The sequence below is a fragment of the Aythya marila genome, assembly GCF_965140915.1.
Source record: "Aythya marila genome assembly, chromosome: 2".
Taxonomy (NCBI): domain Eukaryota; kingdom Metazoa; phylum Chordata; class Aves; order Anseriformes; family Anatidae; genus Aythya; species Aythya marila.
In genome coordinates this window covers 84,842,481-84,859,710 of record NC_139043.1, presented here as the reverse complement: position 1 = coordinate 84,859,710, position 17,230 = coordinate 84,842,481, and the positions used below count along the sequence as shown (strand labels likewise).

General features: G+C 39.3%; 1 protein-coding gene across 7 annotated transcripts in view; it reads right to left on the bottom strand.

The window, feature by feature from the left end:
• The window catches only part of SEMA5A (semaphorin 5A), a 340,995-nt gene that overhangs the window by 138,350 nt on the left and 185,415 nt on the right, over nucleotides 1-17,230 (bottom strand). For all 7 annotated transcript variants that reach the window (XM_082753180.1, XM_082753178.1, XM_082753176.1 and 4 more), the window contains 2 exons: nucleotides 13,694-13,792; nucleotides 12,492-12,705 (listed from right to left, as the gene is read on the bottom strand). In XM_082753180.1, the coding sequence (XP_082609306.1) occupies nucleotides 12,492-12,705; nucleotides 13,694-13,792 (313 nt within the window). The remainder of the gene's footprint in view (nucleotides 1-12,491; nucleotides 12,706-13,693; nucleotides 13,793-17,230) is intronic.

Here is a 17,230-nt window from a genome sequence, read left to right as displayed (position 1 = left end):
CAATTGGCTGATGGTTTGGTCTCAAAGTATTATAGCAAATGGGGCTACACCAGGCTGGTGGCTAGTCACTATTTGGGTTCCGCAGGGCTCCAATTTATGGCCATCTCTCTTTCATGTTTTCTTAAATAACTTGGATATAGGACTAGAAGGTGTTTTGAGTAAGTCTGTAGATGACACTAAACTAGGAGGAGCTGTTGACTCCCTCAAGGGCAGAGAGGCCTTGCAGAGAGATCTTGACAAATTAGAGGGCTCGGCAATCACCAACCTCATGGAGTTTAACAAGAGCATGTGCCAGATTCTGTGCCTGGCATCTGGCAACCCTGACTATACATATAGACTAGGGGATGAGAAGCTAGAGAGCAGCCTCTCCGCACCCCTTCCCCCCCTGACCCCCCCAAAAAAAACAAAAAAAAACAAAACAAACAAACAAACAAACAAAAAAAAAAAACGATCTAGAGGTTTGGTTGATAGCAAGATGAGTATGACCCAACAGTGTGCCCTGGCAGCCCAAAGGGCCAGCCATATCCTGGGGTGCATCAGGCACAGCACTGCTAGCTGGTTGAGGGAAGAGGTGTGGCCTCACCTCAAGTAGTGTGTACAGTTTTGGACACCACAGTATAAAAAGGGCATAAAACTATTTGAGACTGTCCCAAGGAGACCTATGAAGAGGGGAGGATGTATGAGGAGTGGCTGATATCACTTGGTTTGTTCACTCTAAAGAAGAGGAGACTGAGGGGAGACCTCATGGCAGCCTACAGCTTCCTTACACGGGAGGGAGGGGGAGACAGGGGCAGGGAGTCAGGATCTGATTTCTTCTCTGGTGACCAGTAATAGGACCTGAGAAAATGGCATGAAGCTGTGATAGGGGAGGTTCAGGCTGGGTGTTAAGAAAAGGTTCTTTACAGTGGGGGTGGTTAGGCACAGGAGCAGGCTCTCCAGGATTTCAAGAAGCACTTGGACAACACTCTTGGATGTATGGTTTAATTTTTGGATGGTCCTGTGTTGAGCCAGGAGTTGGACTTGATGATCCCTGTGGGTCCCTTCCAACTCAAATATTCTATGATTCTATAATATTTTCAAAATCTTAAAAATCTTAACAGTGATCTAATACTGAATGACATCCATTTGGACCTTGTTAGCCAACCTCACTAGATCAATGAATCACACCCTCTTGCTGTTGGTCTCTTATATTCAGCAAAATACTTAATAGCATTAAATTCTAAGAATATGTCTTTGTGGTTTATTTTTTTGTTTGTTTGTTTTGCCCCACCCCACCCCCCAAACACACACCATTCAGCTTGCAGTTAGAAAAGCTCTCCAAAATGAAAGTGAAAACAATGGAAAGAATTTAAATTCCAAATGTTGTGCTAGTTGACTTTTTTTTTTTTTCCACCTTACTAACATAATTAATGAAGTACATTTCCTATTTACATTCTGCCATCTTAGTATTTCTTTTTTAATTATATTCATTTAGTGTAACACTCTGCAGCTGTTGGAACAGTATAGATCTTACATTAGGCTGCCCCAGGCATTGCTTCTTGTTTAAGGACAAATCTTAATCCTAGAGTAAAAATTTCCTGTGGTGTTAAACTCCTTCAAAGTAATATATAACCTGTAGTCATCATAGTTACCCTCATTAGCTGAAATGGAAAATGTTAAGTCCAAGTATAAAACTGGTGGAAATCATTGCTTATTAGTAGCTATTTTTCCTCTTTCATAATCATCAAGGACACATTCTTAAAATACTCATCTGTCATACCATAGTTGGTTACCAGTCTATTTGAACTATTATTTCTTCTGCAATGCCTCAACTCTCCTTTTTTTTTTTTTTTTTTTTTTTTATATATATATATATACTGTTCCTTTTGTTCAATTGAAGGCTTTATGGGTATGGAAGAGCAAGGACTGCAAAATACAGTAAAAATGAGCATAACGGATATTTTTTCCAATCTTCTTTTATACTGCTGATAGATTTTGTAATACAATTCACTATAATCATAAAAGTAGATGCACTTGTTAGACATCATATTTTACTGATGTACTCTAATAATTCCTGAAATGCCATTATTACTTTTCTGAAAAATAGTTTTCAAATATAATACTACAAAACAAAATATTATTTGTTATTTCAAATAAATCTGCTTCATTTTCAAGGTAAAATGTTCCATATAGAGCATAATATTTTGTAATTTATTACATCATTAGCTGATGCAAATTTGCTGGTGACAAATTCAGTGACATAAATTATTCTCTATTCTGATCTAGTACCTATTTAAGTCCCGGAGAGTCCTATCTGAGCTTCAGTGGATTTTTGGTTTCCTATATTCACGGATAGGTACCTTGCACAGCAGGATATTAGGAGAACAAGGGGGATGGGGAGCACAAAGAGGGAGAATATAGATGACTGCTGTAATTCACTCAGAACCTCTAGGGGTTTGGTCTATACAGATCTATCAACAAACTGCAGAAGCTTGGATGCTTACTTAAAACTCCAAACATTATTAAAGCCATTTCTTCTTTCTTTTTTTTTCCTCTCATCCAGTTTTGCAAAGAAAGAGCCAGTCAAAGGGCTTTCTCTACAGATCTGGGCCTCTTTACTGTTTTCCTTTTTTTGCTGGAAATTGAATCACAGAATCACAGAATCACAGAATTTCTAGGTTGGAAGAGACCTCAAGGTCATCGAGTCCAACCTCCAACCTAACGCTAACAGCCCTCCACTAAACCATATCCCTAAGCTCTACATCTAAACGTCTTTTGAAGACTTCCAAGGATGGTGACTCCACTACTTCCCTGGGCAGCCTGTTCCAGTGCCTCACAACCCTTTCAGTGAAGAAGTTCTTCCTAACATCTAGCCTAAAACTCCCCTGGCTCAACTTAAACCCATTCCCCCTCGTCCTGTCACCAGGCACGTGGGAGAACAGGCCAACCCCCACCTCGCTACAGCCTCCCTTGAGGTACCTAAAATTGAAGAATTGAATTGGAGTTCACATTAATAATCATCCCCTTCTCCATTCACTGTTAGACTTGATGTGTCTGCTACTGAAATTCTATTTCTGCCTCCGATATTTCTGTCCTCCTCCTTTCTTTGGTGAATGCTGTTTTTTATGTGTTCTTGTTTCCCAACGCTCATCCCTTTTTCTCTCTTTCCCTCATTGAGATGTTTTTCTGTTTTAATTTCTTCCATTCTCTATTGCTCACTGTGTACTATTGTTTTCTGCAGCATTAATGAGTCTGATGTTTCTGCCACACAACCTCAAGGCATGGCTGGACACAGATGATTTACTTGCAGGGATGCCTTTTTTCCTTCTTAGTATAGCCCCCTCCAACTGGCACCTAACACTGGTTGATACGATCAGCCCAGATATAAAAGAACAGGCTCTACCCTCTCTAGCTTCACAGTCTTTCAATAAGGAAAAGGTGGAACTTGCTGCTTCACCTGAGATAGATAAGAAGGAAAAAATCGCACCTTCATGGGAAGAGATGTCTATCTCTACCATTTTAAATAGGTGAGGAAGTGGCATGAAGGTGCTTTGTAGTAACAGTCTGACCTAGGACAAAGGAGGTCAGCAGATGTACCTCCATCTTGTGTCACCTTACCTCTTTTCTACTCTTATTACCATTTAGGGAAAGACATACAGCTCTGAAAGGAAAAATCACAGAACAACTGCAAAATTTTTGCCTCTGGTAGCAGCTCCAGTGGAGAATCCTAAGGATGTCTTTCAAAAGTAATAGGTATTTCCATACTATTTTAGGATACTGGCACAAAGAATGATGAACAGAAAGGATCAGAATGAACTGTATGGGTAGCATAACCAAAGAAAAATAATTATTAGTCTTCTTGCAAAATAAACAACTGGTAGCATGTGCTTTGACTATCTTCAGTCAGGCCTCATACCTGAAAACTGAAGAGTAACCTGCACATCTGAAGAAAACAGTGGTTTTGAGTTACATTATGTATTGCATAATAAGTAAAGCTTGTTTCAGGAATTTACAAGGCTTTTCACTAAAAACAAACAAACGAAAATGAGTAATTATACCCATTTCTATTAATGCTTTGAAGCAAAAGTGATAGGATTATTTTTCTTCTTAGCTCAATTTTTTTTCCACATATCCTTCTAGCAACAAGATTTATAATAGAAGTGAACAAACAAGAATGGATTTAGAGCTACTAAATGTTAAAATGGATTTAAACCCCACTTACCAACTATCTGTGAGAATTTTGTTTTTGTTATTACTTGTGAAGACTAAATTAAAAAGAATAAGTTAAGACCAGATTAAGAAACTTTCTATTAAGCAAAATATTTAAAAAAAAAAATCTCAAAAGAACCATTTTCAGGGTATCTAATAACCAAGCAGCAAGAGGGAAAAGCAATAATATTGTGTCTACCAGCAGAATAGAACAACCCAAACATTCCTATACTCTTCTCAGCTAAAAAGGTTTATAATCTAAGATTTTATTTTATTATTTTTTTTCTGGTTTGGGTCCACAAAATCACATTATTAAATCACATTTTAATCATCTCTGATCTGCCCAGTGATGAAGTGACTAGGCATTTAGAACAAGTTTGTATTTACTTAATGGGTTCCAAGAGCATCTATCATTATATATCTAGGATAAAGAAACTACTACAATGCATTTCAAGACAGTTGGAGACCCAAGCAGCCTGAATGTGCAATTTTAAGTGAAGGCATTTTGTAAAGAATGAAACCAATGTCTCAGTGTTTTGCCATACGATAAAACAAAGGGATTGACTGGGATTTGATTTTTTTTTTTTTGTTTAATCTGTTTTGTCCTCTTATTGGCTAAACAAAGCCGTTATAAAACAGACATTATAGACTAAACTAAACCTTCACAATTAGGCATCAAATCAAACATGATTTGAGAAGGTGAACTGAAAGGAGAAATACCATTATTAATTGTAAATGTTGGACTACAAAAAAAAAAAAAATTAAAATCTCCCAAGTCTAAGCAGTGGAGGCTTTTCCTCATCAATCCGAACACATGCAGTTTGTGGATTTCAAGCATAACTGTTCCATTTACCTCTATCTTCTAGACCAAATGATTATAAATTCTGCCCCTGCTGCACTGCATGGATCAACCTTAAAGCAAAGCCCAATTAGAAGCATAATGTAACAGTAAACTCTGGGTATTATTTAAGCTCTGTTTTATGCTGAGAGTTTAAAGAGACTCAAATAAACAGCATGTCAGCTGTAAATCAAACTGTATTTTTTTTTTTCTTAATGAAAGATGTAATTTATTTACTTTCATTTAATAATGTCCTAAGCAGACTGCTAAGGCAGACTATTTTATTTTTTTTTAATACTACTAAGGTGATTTTAAAATGTTCTAGCAACATGCTGCCCTTTACTGACCTGAGCAGTTGGCTGAAACTCAAGGTCTTGCTGATTGCATTGGTCAGGAGAAGAAATCAATGGAAGAACTGTCTGCTTTAGATATAATGCTCAATGTGTGCTCAAATGCACACATTGACCTCAAATCATTTCTCTCAAGCACAGAAGTACTTGAGTAAAGACTTAGAGAGAAAGAGAAATGAGAATAGGTGGCAAAACAACACATCTTAGAGAGTAAGATACTGGTAAACAGCCTTTCTACTTTCTTCTATGGTTTGTCCATGCGTGTATACACGAACTCATGAGTAACTCCAAGAACTGTTTTTTTGTCCTTTGTCTAAATGTGAAGAGAAGGCCAAAGTAGGAAAATATTAAAGGGAGAGGTACATTCTCTGTTCAAAAGTTCCAAGCTTACTGTCCTGCAGCCAGTCCTGGCCCATTGTGATGGGAGAGTAATGTTTTGCAGCAGTTGCTAACTGTTCTGGGTGATCAGGTTCATCTTCACTGAGAATAGTAAGAGTTAAAGAACACTAACAAGGGAGGTAAGAAAGGTTAAGGTAATATGGGGTCTGTCTGTTTGCCATCAGCTAATAAATTCCTGGTGAGCTACATGATCTGTAGAACTGCTGGTTTATGGTGAACTCTCAGGTCATAGCACTGGTCCTTCAATTGTATCTCCTCATGAAGGTGAGCACAGTCTGCATTATGATGATCATGGTCAAAAACCTGTACACTGCATATGGCCAGCTGTACTTAACATTATCTGTAGGAGCACCAGTAAGACAGAAACAGGCTCTGTGGGCAGAAGATTAATTTGCTTCTGGAGTAAAGGAGGGAAGATCTGAGATAAACTCTCTCTGAATATGATCACCAGTTATAATCAAGAGCTGAATAGGTTACTACTCTTAATTTTAGAAGACAGCAAATTCAATAACTGCCTTCAGGTGTTTCTTTCTTCTTGCACTGAAGACAAGACTGTTTAAACTCTATTTTTTTTCCAGAACTTTTAGAAAGTGGGCAGATATCTGCAACAGTTTTCAAGTGTTTTGTCTGCTATTAAAAATTGTCAGAACAGACAGAATTCAGGTGAGTCAAATCTCAAATACTGTCAGCAAGTTGTCTAGTGAACAAACAGTATATTTGCAGACCCTCCAAGATGGTTTCCACAGTAACTCCAGTCACCAATACAATCTCTGTGTTGACGGTGTTGCTGTGCTATCCATCTACCCTTTTGGATCAGAGATCTTTGTACTCCATACACTGCAGTGTCACTGAACTTTAGTTTTTCCTTTCAGTTATACCCCCACAGTATATTCTTGTAGCTGACGTGGTCTGAATAATTCATATTTTTACCCAAGCTACCCCAACTCCTCACCACCCTAGATAATTGAGTGTTGAGTGCATCAAGAAAATGATTATACAGAAATGAAATTTCACTGACTTCTCCATGCCCTACTAAGGCTAAGCACCTTATCAGAATGATGCTCAGTAACATATCCTGAAAATAACTTCCAACTTCCAATTCAGCTGATGTGGATTGCTTCCAGACTTACGAAGCCTCCAATAGAAGGCATAACCTGATAATAAATTTATGACTCTGGCTGAATCAGAAGGAATTGCGAGGCTGAGACAGGCCATCAACCTAAATTTGTCTTGTATGTGATATCTGAGGTTCCAGAAACTGAAATTTCAGCGTGGTACACAGGACCTTGCCCAAGCCACTTTTCCCTTCCCACATTGTGTTTCATGGTTCCTGTGACTGCATGCCTTCTGCCAATTACGAACAAGTTTTCTTCTATATTGAAGATTTGGAGCTTTCCATGTCAATATCCTTTGCAGCAAGATACAGTGAATGTTGACAGCATAATCCCTGAAGGACAGCACACAGGCCTGTCCCTTTGGCCTGACTGATGGCATTAAAAACCTCTAAGTGCACTACGCCATCAAACCTCTAAGTTCACTACCCATCAAAAGCAACACTGTCTTTATTGTCTAGTCATGAAACATGAAAGCAAGATAATCAGCTGTGCTTTAAAATACTGCTGTAACCCCAGAAACAGTTTGAAATGGTCCAGTATGAACTGCACAGTAGCAAGTCTAAGTGAGAAAAGAGATCGCACCTCTGAGGGAAACATGGGTGTAACAGAAAAATGCATTTGAATTGGAGATATTCAGACATGTGCATATGCACACATGCCTAAAACAAGGCTGAATTAGAATAACTGTCAGCTAATGCTGCTGAATACATATTATGAATCATAGAATGGTATTGACTAGGAAGCTTCCATTCCGGTTGATAAAGCTTCCTACCTTTTTCTTGCAGGATTACCTATGTTACTTTCTCACTGAAAGAAGCAAATTCTTCACTTCAATCTAAGCACTGAAAACCTAATGCAGTTCCTTTGCACGGAATCACATATGAGCAGGCAAATTGACATAAAAAGATATAATCCCCAACTTTTAGCTACCCCAGAAGACACTGACCCTTCTCTTCACATAGGGCACTCAGATGCTTCCAGCCTTTTATTGGATTTGCTTGAATTGGCTCCAATTACAAAACTCATCTTGTTCTCCCTCCACATAGATAAAAAACACACATTCCTGACAACTTAATTCCAAACAGTTTTGAGGCAGAAGAATGAGTTCTAACAGAGAACGTATAGGTGCTGCTGAAGCTTTTAATAGACAAAATGTAAATAGAGACAATCTGATTAATTGGAGCAGCTTTGGTGGGGAGTGGTGGGAATTTTACTGTGCCCTTTGGCATAGAACATTCAGTTAAGCTGAAAACTCAGTGTGAACAATGTTTTCACTTTGACAGGAGCACCCAGGTGTGGCACAGCAATTATCTTCAATACCATGTCTGTGTGTACAAATGCTGCCTGAACAGGGATATCTATACAACAAGTTCATTTTTCCTCTCATACCTCGTTTATACTACTATAATTCTGTTATGTTTCATGCAGTTTGGTTTTGTTAATTAATATACTAAAATCAGCTGACCTTCAGAGAATGTAAGAAATCTCTCCAAGCCACCTCTGATGGCTTCTTTGCATAGGGAAAATACACCAAGCAAAGATGCACAATTCGGCATTAGGGTTATATAAGGACTGAAATATCTAAAATAAAGTCTGTCACTTGTAGCTGACATAATGTTCTGAAGCTGGAAGGGTTTATACACGCACTTAAGGGTTTATACACGCACTTTGGTCAGGAGTTGGCAGGGCTGATAGATAGGGCTTTAAACTAGAGTCGAAGGGGGAAGGGGCTAAAACCAGGCGCGCCGGTGAAGACCTAAGGGATGGTACGCTAGAATCAGAGGGGCTGTGTGCCAGTGAGGTCCTTTGGTCAGATCCACAAGGTGCTGAGTGTAAGGAGACGCACTTGAAATGCTTTTACACAAACGCACGCAGTATGAGGAATAAAATAGATGAGCTAGAAGTCCTGGCCCAGTCCCGCAACTACGACATCATCGGCATAAGCGAAACCTGGTGGGATGAGTCCTGTGACTGGGGTGTTGCGATAGATGGTTACAGGCTCTTCAGGAGGGACAGGCAGGGTAGGCGAGGTGGTGGGGTGGCGATGTATGTGAAGCAGGGGCTGGACTGTGTGGAACTTCAGGTCGGCGATGGCAAAGTTGAGAGCCTCTGGGTAAGGATCAAGGGACGAACGAATAAAGGGGATGTCATTGTGGGAGTCTATTACAGACCGCCTGGCCAGGACGATAGCGCCGATAAATTATTCTTTACAGAACTAAGAGAGGCCTCGAGATTAACTCCCCTTGTCCTTATGGGGGACTTCAACTTGCCGGACGTTAACTGGGAGTGCCACATGGCTGACACGAGCAAGTCCAGGAGGTTCATGAAGCACCTAGATGATAACTTCTTGGTGCAGGTGCTAACGGAGCCAACTAGGAAAGGTGCCCTCCTAGACCTGTTGCTAGAAAACAGAGAGGGTCTGGTGGGAGATGTGGTGATTGGTGGCCGCCTCGGTCAGAGCGACCATGAAGTGGTTGAGTTCAAAATTTATGGTGACAGAAGGAAAAGTGCCACCAAAACCTCATCCCTAGATATGGGGAAAGCGGACTTCAGGCTGCTCAGGGAACTAGTCAGCATGGTCCCCTGGGAAACTGCTCTTGAAGGCCTCGATGTCCACCAGTGCTGGTCACTCTTTAAGCGATGCCTCCTAGAAGCACAAGATAAGGCAATTCCAAAATATCGCAAGTCAGGCAGGCGGGGAAGGAGGCCGGCGTGGCTGACCAGGAATGTTCTAATGGAGATTAGGCGGAAACAGAGAGTGTTTCGCTACTGGAAGGAGGGCCAGGCGTCATGGAAAGAATACAGGGATGCTGTTCGTGTTTGTAGGGAGAAAGTTCGAGTGGCCAAAGCACAGCTAGAGTTGAAGCTGGCTGTGTCTGTGAGAGAAAATAAAAAGGGTTTTTTTAGATATGTGAATGGAAAAAGGAGAACTAAAGAATACATAGGGCCGCTCCTTGATAGGGAAGGTCTCCTCACAGACGATGACACAGGCAAAGCAGAGACGCTTAACGCCTTCTTTGCCTCTGTCTTCAATGCCGATGATGGGCTTCGGGACCCAGGGTGTCCTGAGCTGGAGGACCGGGACGGTGGGGATGACAAACTCCCAACTGACCCTGAACGTGTGCGGGATTTGCTACTCCACCTGGATCCCTACAAGTCCATGGGTCCGGATGGGATTCATCCCCGGGTGCTGAAAGAGCTGGCGGATGTCATCGCGGAACCTCTTTCAATTATTTTTCAACGATCCTGGGAATTTGGAGAGGTCCCGGTAGACTGGAAGCTGGCAAATGTTGTGCCAATTTTCAAGAAGGGTCAGAAAGAAGACCCTAGCAATTACAGGCCTGTCAGTCTCACGTCAGTGCCTGGTAAAATCATGGAGAAGCTGGTTCTCGGTCTTATTGAGGCGCACCTGGGGGACAAAGCAGTCATTGGTCCCAGCCAGCATGGGTTTGTGAAGGGTAGGTCCTGCCTAACTAACCTGATTTCCTTTTATGATAAGATCACCCGTATGGTGGACCAAGGGAAACCAGCTGATGTGATTTTTTTGGACTTCAGCAAGGCTTTTGACACGGTTTCCCATAGGATCCTACTGGACAAAATGTCCACCATACAGCTAAATAAAAACATCATACGATGGGTGAGCAATTGGCTAACGGGCAGGGCCCAAAGGGTTATGGTAAATGGGGCTGCGTCAGGCTGGCGGGCGGTCACCAGTGGGGTCCCTCAAGGCTCCATTTTAGGGCCGGTACTTTTCAATATTTTTATAAACGATCTGGATGTAGGAATAGAAAGTATTTTGAGCAAGTTTGCTGATGACACCAAACTTGGAGGAGTTGTGGACTCAAATGAGGGTGGAAAGGCCTTGCAGAGGGATCTGGACAGGTTGGAGAGCTGGGCGATCACCAACCGCATGAAGTTCAATAAGAGCAAGTGCCGGGTCCTGCACCTGGGACGGGGAAACCCTGGCTGCATGTACAGACTGGGCGATGAGACGCTGGAGAGCAGCCTAGAAGAGAGGGATCTGGGGGTCGTGGTAGACAGCAAGTTGAATATGAGCCAGCAATGTGCCCTGGCAGCCAGGAGGGCCAATCGTGTCCTGGGGTGCATTAAGCACGGCATCGCTAGTAGGTCAAGGGAGGTGATTGTCCCACTCTACTCTGCGCTGGTGCGGCCTCGCCTCGAGTACTGTGTGCAGTTCTGGGCACCACAGTATAAAAAGGACATGAAACTGTTGGAAAGTGTCCAGAGGAGGGCTACGAAGATGGTGAAAGGCCTGGAGGGGAAGACGTATGAGGAACGGCTGAGGTCACTGGGCCTGTTCAGCCTGGAGAAGAGGAGGCTGAGGGGAGACCTCATCACAGTCTACAACTTCCTCGTAAGGGGGTGTCGAGAGGCAGGAGACCTTTTCTCCATTAACACTAGTGACAGGACCCGCGGGAACGGGGTTAAGCTGAGGCAGGGGAAATTTAGGCTGGACGTCAGGAGGGGGTTCTTCACAGAGAGGGTGGTTGCACACTGGAACAGGCTCCCCAGGGAAGTGGTCACTGCACCGAGCCTGTCTGAATTTAAGAAGAGATTGGACTGTGAACTTAGTCACATGGTCTGAACTTTTGGGTAGACCTGTGCGGTGTCAAGAGTTGGACTTGATGATCCTTAAGGGTCCCTTCCAACTCAGGATATTCTGTGATTCTATGATTCTATGATTCTAATTTTGAAGATGAGTAATTCCATCGTAACATGAAATGCATTGTGGGAGTTGAGACTGATGGTTACTTACATGTCATGAGTTATGAAAATTAATTTTGTTTTCCCTACTGGGACAAACATGGGCAAATTATAAAGTACATAATTTTATATTTTATGCTAAACAATAATTTTCATTTTAAAAAGACTGCATCTATGTTTTGAAATACATGCATTAATTGGCAAGTGGCCCTGTTACATATGAGGAATACCTGTCAGTTTACAACTTCTCCCAGCTGGAAATCCTCACAAGGTATTTAACATCTATGGTACAGGAATTATTGTATCTATATAGTCACTGATACTATATTATTTTTATGATATGTCTTGCAGACTAGCCCCTTTTCTTTGGCTATAATAAGCTTCAAAAATGTTAGTTTGCCACCTAAGCAGCTTGAAAACACACCTATTTCTGCTTGTCAAGGCTGGGACCTGCAAGAGAAGGTGGGGAAATTCAGTCTGCTTATTTTCTGCCTTTGGTTTTTGAAGAACTCAACAAAAGAATACTAAAGACAAGCTACTGCTCTTGGCCAACTCAGTTTTGCTAAGTAAGCACATATGAGAGATAAAGTACAGCTCATCCCCATGCCTGCAAACACAGCTTGAATATTGAAGCACACATCTACAAACAACAGCTACGTTAATTACATGCCATTATAACAGTATTAAATTCAAAATGTATTATGAAAAAACGTAAATTCAACGTATTATAAAAAAAAATAAAATAAAATTATAAAAACGGTAGTCTAAAACATTTCAGTTTCTCTGAATGGAATTTCAGCAATGGAATTTCCACAACACAAATTGGGAGAACATGGGTTAAGAAGCAGTTAAGTCTCATAGTTCATCAGTACTCACCATTCAGCCACTTGGAGTTGTATTGGGCAGTGCGGAGAGGAGGAAGGGCCCCCAGACTGCGATAAATGGCAGGATCCCTTCCTGGAAAATCCATGGCCGTAGCAGCATATAATTCCCCACTGGAAGTGAGAAGAGCTGTGGAGTTGTGCTGGGGACTATAAGGACAACGAGCCATGCCACTGATTTGATCATGTATCTCTGTCAAGTTACTTAACTGTAAAATAGTGAGAAAATGGGATTAAAATGACCTGAAAATTGTCATTTTGGCCAAGCTGCATCAATCTGAGCAAAATCATATCATAAACACTAATTATCATCTTTGGCATTCTACAGCACTAATGAGCTGACCTGTACATCTATCTTGAACTGTCTCATAGAGGTTTTAATGTAATGTCTGATCTTGCTTCTGCACCTTTGGTGGGTAAAATATACAAGTTAATCATTAGCCTAAAATGTCTGATATTAGAAATAACTCAAAAAATAATTATCTATACACAGATTGTTACTATAAAAAATAGATCTGATTGCCAGAAGCCACTAAGGTATTCATCACAGCAATTGGTCAGATAGTAAAAAAATATGACTGTTATGTAGGTGTGTTCTAGGAAAGAATGTCTTATGAAAATGAGATTTTTTATTTATTTATTTTTTTTAAACTGAGCTTTCTAGCTCTGTAGAAATATTCTCTGATTCAACAGCCCTAATACTTTCATCTACATAGCAAAGTGCAGTGCTAATATGTTATTTGAAAATAAAGGTAGAAAAGTTTTAAACATAATAAATGTGACAAGGATTTTTTGGTGGTAGTTGTTCTTTGTATTTAAACAATTCTCCCCTTCTTAAATAAATAGTTCACTTAGTCCAAACAGTAACATTTTGTTTTTTATTATATGACTATTTTTGATCCTTTGACACACATAAATTGCAAGTAGGGTTTTGTTTGTTTGTTTGTTTTCCAGAAATGTAATTATTTTTCAGCAAAGATTTCTCACTCTCACCAGTCAAAAATCAGTAGCACAGGTACTCATCTTCTCTATAACTACACATGCACAGTAGGCAGCCAAACTAACATTTTACATATCAGCTCTCCAACCCACATGCAAATGGTCTGGACACAACCACAGCATACTCTGCCTATTAATCAGCTGTCTTAGAGCTTGAGCTCAGACTTGAGCTCATCAGACACAATCTTTAAGTCATACCGTCCGATTGGTGCAAATAGGAGTGAATGCATTGGTTCCACAGGTAAAGAGATGGTTGCCTCCAACAAGAAGCACTCGAATATAGTTCTGGCATTCCTCCTGCAATAGAGAAGAAATAATTTATTCAAAGCTTATGAACACCCAATGTGTTAGCAATACTGATACTCATAAACACTTCCTAATAAAAACACAGGCATCCATCTTTGTGAAAGGATCTTAATATCAGAACAAAAAAGATCTTCAGTATCAAAGACTATTTCTGACTGTGCACTTCAAATGTTTAGCTAAACTATTAATGCACTGCCATTTCAACAAATCAGATGCTGTTTTTAAAGACAGATCACAAAAGGGAGGAAGTCAGGATTAATAACAGCTTGCCAATAAGAAGAGTATGTTCAAACTAGTATAAATAAAATTATTGAGATGTCCAGACATGGATTTGTCCCTACTAGTTTCATAATTTATGTTTTGTTTGTTTGTTTGTTTTTAATTATTATAAGCATCTAAATTTCTGTCAATTTGAAGTTTCTCATGAAAACCTCAAAAATTTCATTATCTCACTACACATACACTGACCCCTGAGGAATAATTTGATTTTTATTTTTTTTAACCCTGTTAGAATGTGTATATGCTTTATGATTTATTTCACTCATTTCAGAAGCTAGGAACCAACAGCAATGTCTAGCATTTATTCAGACAGAGCTTTTTTCTGCAATACTAAAGATCTCCCAGAAATGTATATTGGATAGACTCAAACATTCATCCTGCAGAAATGAAGGAAGAATCAAATAAAATGAAGAAAATCAACCATATGCTTGGAGGGAAAAAATAAAAATACTAATAAAAAAAAAAAATCCAGGATCTTTCCATTTGAGAACTTGGCTAAAATGCTTTTCCAGCATTCATTAACATGTAAAAGATCAAAAAACCCTTGTGAAAATATACCTATGAAGTTCTAACATTTTAAGGGAAATCATGCAAGTACATCCATGTAATGGTAATAGTGCAGAAGTCCCATTATCCGGTCCTATGGTTTTATTAAGTATATTGTTTGTTTATCTTGCAAATAGACTCTCACGTTGAAAGACAAATATAATTATGAATAAATTCATCAGGCACAAAATAAAGCAAGATGAAGGAAGATGGACAAAATATATTTAAGATTTCTGAATAATATTAATAAAACCAAACCAAAACATAAAACATCAAAAAACATTCAAAACTGAGCAACATCTTCAAAAAATGCACATACAAAAGAAACTGCATTAGTCTCTCATGAAAACTTTTAGAACTTTCTCTTTGAGCCTTAAGTGTAATTGTCAAACATTTTAAAACTAAAAGTTGATTCCTGCTGGGTAAAAATATCTTGAATTTACCAAGACTGTCATCTTAAAACTCTTTCAAACAAACAGAAGTTAAAATGCAACCATATAATAGAGTCTGGCAGTGCAACAAGCCTTTTAAAGTGCAATTATTTCACTTCTGCTTCTGGGCAGCTTTCCTAATGCATGTTGTTCTAACTACACACATATGAAAAAAAAAAAAAGATAGTTATTTTTTTTTATTATTATTTGCTTTGTTTGTGTTTTGTTTGTGTTTTGTTTTGTTTTTCATTTGTTTGGTTTGGTTTTTGAAAGAGAGGGAATGAAGGATGTTCAAGGAATTTCATATAAATTAACACAGTACTTCATTCTTTGGGCTGTTTCCATCTCGCCCTTTGCTGCAATCTATGGAATGTAAGTGTAGGAAAAATAAGTGGGTTCTGACATTACAGCCCAACCAACCTCTTCTCTTCATATCTCAGAGCTCCCTGAAACAGTGCCATTGCTAAATTATTTGCGTGTTGATCACCCACTCTTTTTGTTCAAAAATAATGTAATTTTTTAAAACTCTGACATTTCTGAGATTCACAAGATTCACAAAAGAGATTTGTGAATCTCTTTTATGTTTCCAAGCCTGGTGCCAACTTCACAAGCATCCACAGTGCAACAGGGCAAATAAGACATCTCAGAGAAAACTTTTGTTGGGTACACAGTACAACAAAATCAGAGCTGAAAAAGTGGCTTATACAATTGGTTATTTTATTCACACAACAAATCCAAAATAATACAAAACAAAAGACTAGTCCTGAATAAAACAATCACCACCCAAAAACATTGAAAAATTATTAAATTAAATTTAGTCGATTAAAATGTTTAGAATCACTTTTTTTTTTTTTCAAATCTGAAAAAAAAAAAAAAAGAGGTGTGTGTTATAGAAGCAGCATTTGTGGCTTTAAAATCAAAGGTGTTCCCCTCCCATTTTGGAGAATGGTGGTAGCTTTGGTGGCCATCTTTTATGTAGACTTATCCTACATTTCTGTAGACTTATTCTACATTTCATCTTTACTTCTTTGCCCATGTTTTCTTACTGCCCCATAAAAATACCTTTTAAAGAAAAAGAAATTAATTGAGTAAGTACTGTCTATTTTTATATCAGTATACCTTAAAGAAAACAGAGCTATTTGAAACAATTTAGCGGCAAAGCAGGCTAGATTACTACTTAATTTTAACACCTACTTGACAGTTTAAGGACAATCTGGCTACAGTTACTTAGCCATTTGCAGCAACATTTGTTGTATAGGCTAATATTTTAAATACATCCGTGCTTATATTTTTAATACTTTTATAGAAAATTCATATGCTAATATGTGCAACCATTACAATCTTAAATAAACAAGGGGTAAGATGCTTGACTACATTTTTTTTTTTAATCTCTTATTTTATTTTATTTTACTTTTTCCCTTATGTATTTGTATTTTTTCATTTATAACAGTTCTTACAACAAGTTCCAGTTGAAATGGCCAAATTTATTCTCTTAATCATGTGTGCTATTTTAGACTTCTAAAGGCTAACACATGCTGGCCACAAGGACATCATTTTGTCTGGCTCACTCTTGAAGCCACTAGTTATTTTAAGCAACTGCTTACATTGGTAGATAAATGTATGAAGTCTCAGTAACAAACATCAACCTTCAAAAGTCAAGTGCGCATTACACTGTCAGATGTGACAGATGTCCCTGTATATTTTTCTCTCCATCTCTTTTCCCTCATTGGCTCCTAAAGTATAAAGCTCAGAACAACAACTACTGCTAACAGCTAGGGGCAAAAATTCCATGCAGCTTCTTTCTCAATAACAACACCAAAGTTGCATTTAACTGACCATTATCTCAAAACAGCTAGAGCTGCTTTACAGTTCAAAGCTGGCTTGTGATTTCAGGGCACTCCATCAGCAAACTGACTTAGAGGTTTTCTGCCTGCACTCACTGCCCCCACACTGGTCTGTGGTCAGAAAAGCTTCAAGAGAAACCAAGATCTGAGTGAGTAACTTACCCACAGCCATCCTTGTAATCCTCACCATTCCTTTGCCACTGTCTGGGCTTGCCTTGTGTATTTTGTCTCCAGTCTTTCCTGTCCCCTCCCTACAGTCACACATGTATCTGGCCTAAAATCTGAAGTCGCCCTGAGAAGTTTTACAAAAATGAAATCCCCAGCAGCTC